An 11,334-nucleotide genomic window follows, 5' to 3' on the forward strand; every position below is an offset into this window, starting at 1 on the left:
GGCCAACAACCCGCCACAACGTTTTGTAGCCACAAATACCCTCGAGCAAATGCATAGTTAGAGCCCCACTTGACAACTAGCAGGGTCTCACCTGTCACCCCTTTTCTAGTGGAAATTTTCGCTACTTGGCAATAGCTAGACTGGCACTACTAGTTGGGTTTACACTAATGGTAATTTCATATTTCAAGTATGTCTCAGGTTCCCAAATGTAGGAATGTGTATTGCTATGTGTTTACTGGTTATAAGAAACCCAGGTGTCCAATAGTGTATACCTCCATACTTGGAGGTATATGCCCATTGGTCCAAACATAGTTATCTGCCTTGCACGGTTGCACAGAGAGGGCCTCAGCTGTCACTCCCATACTATATTCTGCTTTAATTTTCACTGAGAGGCTGAAACCTCGCCACATCATTTGTGGCCACAAATCCCCTCGGGCCAAAGCATAGTTAGAGCCTCTCAAGCCACTTGGCAACTAGCAGGGCATTACCTGTCACCCTTTTAGTTTAATTTTTCGAGTTTTTTCTGTAGGCATGTTGCAGGCCTCTGGCTTGTGCAGTTGGTGCATCCACAGCACACTCTACCAACCTATGCCCCAATACGGCAGAAGGTGAGAAGGGTCACTCGGTCCCTAACTCGGCAAGATCGACCAAAGGTTTGAAGGATAATCTGGGTAGGGACAGTGTCTTCTTGGGCAAGTGCCAGATATGTTATAATTTGAATGCGGGAACTTGTGGGTTTAGTTCCTGTAGATTGTTACACATGTGTGCTTACTGTTTTCCGGGCTCATGCAAAACACCATGTGACCTAAGACAATGTTTCCTATAACGTACATCACTTGCATCAATGTCACGTTATTTGCTAACCTATTACAACATCCTCTCTCACAACATTTGGTTACATTTCTCACTGAAAGGTTGTCTAAAGTATTCACGCAGGTATCATGCACTTGCCATCTGGTACGCTGGATTGCAATAATTTGCAAACGGCGATAGCAGATCCAGAGTCAGTGCATGAACTCATCAGAATTAAATTCTAATCCTATTGGTATTGTCACGGGTAAATCTTCACATAAACACAGACTGATTATCTACTTGTCGGCCCACATTCCTAAACGCTCCCCCGTCGTAATTCCCTCATACCCTCTGATGAATTTCTCTCTGCTATATGCCACCATTGCTAATGCCATCAGGGCCATTTTTTGCTGCTGGGACAGGAGCATGGCTCAGTAAAACGGATAATGTCAATGCTTTAAACTTACTTCCTATTCACCCTTCACTGTGGCGTCTGCACGGCTTTAAATGGGGAGGTTTATATTACATAGTTACATAGTTACATAGCTGAAAAGAGACTTGCGTCCATCAAGTTCAGCTTTCCTCACATTCGTTTTTTGCTGTTGATCCAAAAGAAGGCAAAAAAACCCAGTTTGAAGCACAATTTTGCAACAAGCTAGGAAAAAAAATCCTTCTTGACCCCAGAATGGCAGTCAGATTTATCCTTGGATCAAGCAGTTATTACCCTACATTGAAAGATTATATCCTTGAATATTCTGTTTTTGCAAGTATGCATCCAGTAGCTGTTTGCACATCTGTATGGACTCTGATAAAACCACCTCTTCAGGCAGAGAATTCCACATCCTGATTGTTCTTACAGTATAAAAACCTTTCCTATGCCTTAGACGAAATCTTCTTTCTTCCAGTCTAAACGCATGGCCTCGTGTCCTATGTAAAGTCCGGTTTGTGAATAGATTTCCACACAATGGTTTGTATTGGCCCCGAATATATTTGTATAATGTTATCATATCCCCTCTCAGGCGACGTTTTTCTAAACTAAATAGGTTTAAATTTGTTAACCTTTCTTCATAGCTGCTATGTTCCATTCCTTTTATTAATTTTGTAGCCCGCCTCTGCACTTTTTCTAGTGCCATAATATCCTTCTTTATTATTTCTTCGCCTGACTGTAATTCACTATTTAGAGGACTTCTTCACGATTGAAGACACTCACTACCCCCTAGCAGCCTCGAACACTCTATGACTCTTTTGAATCCCTGGGTATACCGGTCTACCCTTAAAAGACAGAAGGTCCTGACATGGTTGTACATTTGCTGGGGATTCAACTGGACTCAGTTAACATGCAGGCCAGTCTTTCCCAGGATAAAATTGAGCGCACCCTATCAAGCATTGAGCTTTACTTATAGCTAGGTTCTTGTAACCGAAAGAACTTCAGTCTCTGCTTGCCATTTGTTGCCATGAGGATCATTCCCCAGGGTAGATCCTTCATTTTCTTTTTCCCGGTCCTCCCCTCAGACGAATCACGCATACGTTTTGACACACATGCAACAGCTGACTTACTTATGTGGTGCACTTTTCTCACATCATGGAACGGGCAAGCCATGTTCATCCCCCCAATTTCCGACTATTCTCCTACACACTGGACAAATGCTGCAGCCAATACTGGCTTCACAGCCAGTAGTGGCAACAAATGGCTTGGGGGTACATGGCCTAGAGAAGTTAAGACCCTGCCTAGCTTCTTCTAACATCGGCCTTGTTTTAATGGTACCCAATTGGGGCGGCTGTTAGCGCCTGAGGGCCAGACTAGGCTAGTCACTCAGTCACATGTTTTATGACAACCTAGCCTCTTACCACATTGTAAATTAAGGATGATCTTCTTCTTTGGTAATTATGAGGTTTTGAGGAGACGCAAATGGGTAGCGGCCAATTGCCAATTTTTCATCACCTGTACTCACGTTCCCGGGGTCACAAATATATCAACAGATCACTTGCCTCGTTTTGCGTGCAGGCTTTTTTTCAGACTCTGCCCACCGCTGCCCATCTGGCTGCCCCGGCCCCTCCATTTTCAGACATGCTCCTGGATTAAATGTTTTTATTAACTTACGCACAAAATCTTTCCCACCTTGCACTTTCAGTTAACTCTAGGAATCCTATGATAAGGTTTTACACCTTTTCACCAAATTTATAGCAGAATTTCGAGTTCAGGACAGGTTGCTTTGGAGACTACATTGGGGTTCACTTTTTTTTGCTACCTTAAACTGAAATTATCTTTCAACACAATCAAACTTTATCTAACAGGCATTCAACACCACATGCTATTACACACCTCAATAAACAGGATTCCGTTCATCATACCAGATAAAACCATGCTGCAGGGAATCTAAAAATCAGACACACATTTACCCCTAAAGACTACCCATCCACAATAAGATATTCCAATCATTATCCGACTTGTTAGATACAGCTCCACTCGAACATATAATAATATGGTAATTTAACAGCCATATACCAAGCTTTTCATGGATTCTGAAGTCCAAAGGAATTCACCACCAGTAATGTACCAGCCACAAACAGGCCACAAATTCATATGCCAATACCTTCTTTCACTTCACCACTCTAAACTAGCCAGATGGGACGCACAGTTGACATACCTTTTCCCTACCTATAATAAATGGTGCCCTGTTAAGGTTTTGAATACATATGTCAACACCTTTCACAAACAACCACATCAACCACTATTAGAACTACACAGTTCCATTCTCACTACAGCTAAATGTATGCTCTATGTCCGTATGCTATTGACTAGACTTGGCCTAAAGGCAAATCATTACTCAGGACTCTTTTAGCATGGGGCAGCATCATTCACTTCCTCCAACCACATGCCAACTCATAATCAAATCTATGGGCCGCTGAGAATCATCTGCTTACACTCTATACATACCAAACACAGTTAAAGAGTTATGACAAGCATTTTGTGATTTGTCCAAATAATTGATGTTTGTAGTATGAATACATTTTGTATGGTACTCTTCTTCTTGCCCTCTTTATTACAGTCCTACTGCATCGTCGGTTCCGGCACACCACAACTGACTGGTATCATTAACTATGTTTATTGTATATGAATTATGTTATCTTACCATTACGGCAATATTGCCCTGACCACAAATTTAAGGGTGGGCCTGTAGTTGTGGGAGGGGCTTGGGTTCCCTTTAAAAGGTCCTCCAATCCTCACCCACTTTACCGTTGTTGGCTTGGCGATTTGCCCCTCCCACCACTCCCTTTATTCACATCACCCTCTAAGGTTGGCCCTCTTTATTACAGGCCTACTGCATCATCGGTTCCGGCACACCACAACCGACTGGTGTCATTAACTATGTTTATTGTATACGAATTATGTTATCTTACGATTACGGCAATCTTGCCCTGACAACAAATATTTATATATATAAATTTTAAAAAGTATATCCTGAAGAAAGTTTGTGTAAGGACTGAAACGTTGATATTTTTGTGTTCGTATATGTATAATCTATGTTTATGAATTAGAGTTACTCAATCTGGTGTAGCAAGATGTAGCAATATTTTAAATGTTATAAATGGATGTTTAATATTATCATGTTTAATATTATCATTAAAGGATATATATATATATATATATATATATATATATATATATATATATATATATATATATATATATATATATATAACCTATAATATATAGGCTAATATACGTATATATATATATATATATATATATATATATATTATTGTTCTTTTTTAATTATAAATATTAGTTCTTTCAGGGTAAAAAATTACATTATACAATAAGCATACTCACATGCAGGCACAGACAATCGCACTGGTACAGAGGCACACAGACATGCAATCTCACTGACACACACAAGATCATTGACAAACACAGACAAGGTTACAGGTACACACAAACTTAGTACAGACAAACTCTCTGACACACACACACAAACGTACTACAGACAAACTCACTGGTATAGACACAGATGCTTACTACAGACAAGCTCACTGACACACACATGCTGATTACAGACAAGCTCACTACAGACATGCTTACTGGCCCACATTTGTTCACTACAGACTAGCTCACTGACATACATACACATGCTCATTACAAGTTTACTGACATAAACATGGTCACTACAGACAATCTCACTGACACACACATCCAAGCTCACTGCAGACAAGCTCACTGACACACACACACACCAAATTTAACTGAAGACAACTGAAGGACACACACATGCTCATTACAAGTTCACTGATATAAACATGCTCACTACAGACAATCTCATTGACATGCATACACATGTTCAATACAGACAAGCTCACTGACACACACATATAAGCTCACTACATACAAGCTCAATAACATACATACACATGCCTGCTACAGACAAGCTCACTGATACACACACATACAGACTCAGCACAGACAAGCTCACTGACACACACATGCTCATTACAAGTTCACTGACATAAACATGCTTACTTTAGACCAGCTCATTAACACACACCCAAGCAAACTACAGACAAGCTCACTGACACACACATGCTCACAACAGTAGGCAGACACACACATACACACACACACATATTATATAATATGCATACTCACATGCAGGCCCAGAAAAAACAAATTGAGGTAAAGGAAGCTTACCTGAAATTTAAATTTTTAATTTTATAAAAAGGTAAAAATATTGTATACACAATTTTAGCAGTAATGGAGTTCAATGTTATTGTTAGGATTGTACTGCCAATCAATTTGCTAAATTTAGTGCAAAATAGCTGAGCTGGAAAAAAGATCCAATACAATTTTAGTTTGTTTACAAAATAACTGTTTTGGATAAAATTGTATGTTGGTTGCTAACTCATTACAACCCACTTTTCACTGGACAGACCTCTAAACTATGGTACAAATGGTATTCCTAGAATAGTAGTATATACAATAACAGTGAATTTGCTTGTTTACACAGTGTACCCATACATAATTGATACAGTTTAGTTTTTTTTAAAGGACATATCTGGCTTTCTTCTCATCTCCTATATGTATACTTAGTACAGTTTTAAAAAACATGTATTTTCAGCATTTTTCCCATAATAACTACACAATTATAGCAACAACAGAAAAATAACTCAAAATAGATTCACTTAATAGTTCCTATTATGAAAAATACATTTAGGATTTCAATTAATTTTTTAAGCTATTGGACAAATATGGCAAGCAGTGAATTGTCGTATTAGAACTAATGCTGGTTTGTCAGTAAACACATGATTTTTGCCGTCTCTACTCTATGTACACTAATATTTTGGCTATAGTATTCGACAAAATGTCTGCTCATTGTACTGGATTATTAGTATTATAATGGGATGTCTATCATGCAAGTAAGGTTAGTAATGTTTGCTTGTCATCTATTCACCATACACTTGTAGTAAGAACAAAAAGTGAGATGAAAAAAAAAAATACCAACGGCATTATTAATGATCGATATCTGGAATGTATAATGTAATATTATGTACTAAGACAATATTTATTTAGGTAATAATTTCATTCTATTTTTACATGGAATTTGAAAATTTGCAGACCCTTATTTTTGAAAAAATTAAATATAGAAAAAGACACATATTTGTACTACAATATCAATCAAAGATTGATTTGTATCACATGCATATGCTTCCACAAATAAACATGTAAAATAAATTATTAAACTACAAAAAATACAATTGATATAGTCTTGTATAAATTACAACTCCTGCTATGTTTACATAAACAGACTGAGTAAGCACATACATTTAAAACAGATTTAAGTATATAGAATACAGAAAAATGCATTAATTGCAATAGCTAACCATGCCACTTATACTCTAAACACAAACTCAAATTAAGATTTAGGATAGAATCATTTGTACATCACATATCACATATCACATATTTTCGCCTAAATGTTTTAACTTGGATTTTAATTGACTTCATTCTGGTATTTTGAGAGTAAACTCCCTTCTCCCCTTATTTTAACAATCATAATAAAGTCATCAGTGGGTTTTTTTTTCTCCATTTTTTTAGGATTGTATGTATACTTGCAATCTAAAAAATCATCAATATAAATAGATTAATTAAAGTGTATGTCAAGATACAACTGAGAATTGGTAACAGTTATTGTAGTTTCCCCTCATCAGTTATATATCAGCATAGTTCAGGTATTTGTTGTGATTAATAAATATGTCAACTTACCATATTTGTCCAAAAACAGAGCTACCTTGTCTACTTCATCAAATGTGAAACTCAAATGAGGCATACATTGGGTCTTCTGTTTATATATAAATATTGACTGCTATATCTATCGTCATCAGGTATCTTTTTGGGGCAATTGTATGAATTGTACAAGAAATATCTATTATGTAGATGTAAACAATGTTTATCTGCGTAAAGACATGGAAGGAAAGAAAACCATATAGTATGACATACTAATAGGCTTCCCATTAAAAAGACAATGGCATGACCTACTTAATATCTCCTAAAGTATGCACAGGTTTCCTGACTCGGTAATATGATATTAAGGGTGTTCCCAGAGATTGAATCCAGGGAATGTCTGCTTGCCTAAGAAGATGAAGCAAACAGGATGAGAAAGGGTATTCATTTATGCATTTACTGGGTGGGGATAACTGGAAATGATTTCAATAAATTAAAACCTGTAAGTCTGTACAGTTCAATTGTGTCGTTGTTTTTTTGAGGATTTTGTTACGAGCAAACATTCACATCCTTTCATTGCCAGAGGGTTGTTACATTTGGAATGCGGTGCAAACCACAGTTCAAATTGTGGTTCTAATGTAGACATTCCTATTTTCATAGTTTAAAAACTTTTATTTTTTTGAGAATTGAGTTCTATGTGACTAAACATCTAGCTGCCTTGTTATAGTAAACAAATATTTTTTTTTTAAAAGGACACAATAGTCAAAAGAACAGCTACAGCTTGATGTAGTTATTCTGCTGTGTGTAGTAAGTCCCTCCATTTTCATGCAAATACTGCCTTTTCAGACAGTCAGATGGCCACGGGAGGTGCTTCCTGGGTCAGTGCTTCACAATGTGCAGCACTGATGTTCAGTGTCTCCATGCTCTGCATGGAGATGCTGAACTTAACTCATAGAGATGCATTGATTCAATGCATTTCTATGAGGAGATGTTGATTAGCCAGTGCAACATTTGGCTCCGCCCCACTCAGCCTGAATGGCCGTGATCATCAGCATTGATGATCTCAGCCAATACACTGCTTTCCCGTGTGAAAGCATTAAATTGACTTACTTCTGTTTCAAGGAGCTGCACATTGTTGTTATAACTCTGTGTATAACAGAGCAACAATAAGACAGTAAGCTGTCTTTAAAATTCAATGTGTTTAGAATTCAGTCTGTGTAAATAAGATACATTGCCTTTGTTTTAAATTACGTTTTAGTTGCATAAATTGTTATTAGCAAGTCACATTCCCTTCACACCACTCAAATTAATGTGCCTGTCTTTGTCAATTTGAAATATTGGGAGTTATGCTTCTAATGTGACTTGTTTTTTTAATCCAATAGTCCTTTCATATATCGCATCAAGGTGCAATATAACAAAGGATGACTATCTCTATTGATATTTAAGATTGTGTTCCTCTATGCATTGTTGTCTGTTCCAAGTATTACGCATGAAGCTCCTGTGTAACTTTACTGCAATTCTGTCATTTGTATATCAATCCCCTGTGATTTTAGTTTATGACATCCCTTGGGACTAGTTCTACCCATATCAACACTAACTTGATATTAACAGAACCTGTGCCAATTATACTTGACCTACTTTGCTCTCCATACATATTCTAGTTTAGCTGAACTTCACTTCTAGCTTGCTAGATACTGCTAGACAACCACTTTTAATTTTGGCATCAGGTAGGAAGGGTCTCAGATACATTATCCAATAAAAGTCTTGATTTCATGCTTTTAGATATGCTTTCAGAATATCATAATCCTCCAGAAGTCACATTTAAAGTCTATGGGGATTTTTGGACATACATCATTTTAAAACATTTGTGATAATTTGAAAAATGTATCTAAAAATATTAAATTGAGGCCAACGTTAGAGATTCAAAATATGTCAGCATGAAACTGCGGGGCATATTATTTTAGCAATTAATCATTTCCGTGCAGTATTTTTTACTTAATGTCTGACGTGAGTAAGTCTTGCTCATGGGTAAGGATGATCACAGATGGATTAGCCATTAGGCAACCAAGGTCGGCACCTGTCTGGGACTGGAGCTCAGGCTCTGAGAGGGCTGTCCTCCACCTGGAAGGAATCTTTAACCTATTAGCAATCTAAGTAGGTAGAATGGCAGCATATCATACCTTCTTGCATACATACACAAAAAAATATATACACACACACATATATATATATATATATATATATATATATATATATATATATACACAAAAAATAGGTAGCTTGGCACTCACCCTTTCTCCAGAATAATTACAGCATTATATGCCTGGGTGCAATCCCACATTGTAAATATATAAAAATGAATGAAGAGATGCACTCTCAGGGCATTTTTTGTAGATAAATATAAATTTATTCCATACAGGTATTTACATAAAAAATTACAGACGTTTCGACCCATTAGGGTCTTCCTCAAGATCCATATATATACACACACACCCATATGAGAAAGAAGGGACCAACACTAAAAAGGAGCAGAGATACATATTACTTACCTGGGGTGAAAACTTCTCCAAGGAACTTTCAAAGATTATGAGACAGAGTGTAACTCTGTTTCTTAAATTCATGTTTGGTTCTTGCAGTTTCTCAAAACTTTGAGATAGTTCTAAATGACCATGTGTGTCCTGCAGCCCAGGAAGAAGTTATTGCCTATTTGTTTAAACATAATTTTTATGTATTGAGAAGCCAGTTCAAAAAAATAACCTTCATACTATGCATTTTTGTTTCTGTATTGTTGATGATTCGCAAAGTTTTAATGCTTCATCTTACATACTAGTTTCAATTTACAAAATCTTTACTAATGACTAAGTTTTTTATTTTTTCAGAAAAAAAACCTGACAGCTGCATCCCTTAAACAATGTTGTGAATGTACTGTCAGAACCATTGATTGATACATTCAAACTGATTTCTGTAACTGTGCATTTCTATGTAAAGTAGCTTTAACAGCTACAATAATCAATTGTAAATGTAGTTTTTGACTTGTGAGGTCAAGATACAGTTTCTATAGAAACTGGAACTTTTACAGCACTAGTCGCTATGTAAGGGGAGGAATAAAATATGTAGCTGCCAATATTACAGAAAATAAAATTAGTACCTGTTAAAAAATGGCACTCATCATAGATTAATACAAGTGTATTACAATAACAAGATGTACATGGTAAATATTGTGTGACAACTTAAAGGGGAATTATCACTACCTATGAATTTTAACATTATGTTGCCTTAACATTTATATTTAAAAAAATGTCTGTTGTGAGCTCTGAAAAGTAAAATAAAATACAGAAATTTGAAGATGTAAACAGCTCAATCCTGGTACTGAGTTGATACATATTGGTCCCATGTCAATCGGTGTAGCAAAAAACAGCCAATTCTATTAGCAGTCAACAAAGAAATAGTATAGAGTGGAGTCTTCCATCACAATCTGTCATGCTGTAATTATCTACATGTTAATGGATATTGATAAGCATTTAATGATGTTGGCATGATTAGAATAACACCTTTCTGATGTTTTTCAACATAACGTTTGGTACTATCAGTTCAACCAAACGAGCCCTATACCTTTACTATGCAATCAAGCTTGACTAACTATCATGACAACATTTTTTGAAAAATAAAGTTTGTCCAGAAATATATAATATTTTTGAAAGCGTATCCAACAATATTAAATCGAGGCCCAAGTAAGCCAAGCTTAACTAAGACACATTATCAAAGCCATTTTTACTTATTGGATTCAATAACCAAAGGAACTCCGGTATAGAGGATTCAAATATGGCACCAACTACATTTTTGGTGATTTTAGCCTCTTTTATATCACTATTCAATACTCTCTTGACCTTGGCTTTTTTATGTACCATCCAGGGAACTGTTCAGGATCTGCGTGTTGGGACTCTTTATTATCCTGACAACATAGAGATTTTTGGACCACATACACAGAGTCCTGAAACTTAGAGGTGCACCTAAAGGTATCATTTGCAGTGTCCATTACGTTTCAGAAAAACAGATACTTGATCAGGCTTGAAATTTTGACTTCTTTAAGGCTTTCATGTTTTGCCAGATTTATTGTGGTCCACACTTAAGCTCCCTCACACCAGTACTTGGGTTTACACAATTCTTAGGTTATGTACTCCTACCACAGTATTTGCATACATAATTTGTGTAGTTGTAAATTAATTAATTTATTGCAAACAAAGAATGCGGTTGGAGAGGTCACAGTGCATCAGCACAGAAAGCCACAACACTGTGAACCACTGAATAGTTAATATAATAATAAT

The 11,334-nt window shown here is 36.5% G+C and overlaps 1 protein-coding gene across 1 annotated transcript in view; it reads right to left on the reverse strand.

The window, feature by feature from the left end:
- The window catches only part of LOC134593970 (zona pellucida-like domain-containing protein 1), a 68,556-nt gene extending 61,469 nt beyond the window's left edge, over window positions 1–7,087 (reverse strand). Inside the window, exon 1 of the mRNA XM_063444611.1 lies at window positions 7,052–7,087. Within this exon, the coding sequence (XP_063300681.1) occupies window positions 7,052–7,054 (3 nt within the window). The 5' untranslated portion in view covers window positions 7,055–7,087. The remainder of the gene's footprint in view (window positions 1–7,051) is intronic.
- Between the last annotated feature and the right edge of the window lie 4,247 nt (window positions 7,088–11,334).

Source organism: Pelobates fuscus, chromosome 1, assembly GCF_036172605.1.
Source record: "Pelobates fuscus isolate aPelFus1 chromosome 1, aPelFus1.pri, whole genome shotgun sequence".
Classification (NCBI taxonomy): domain Eukaryota; kingdom Metazoa; phylum Chordata; class Amphibia; order Anura; family Pelobatidae; genus Pelobates; species Pelobates fuscus.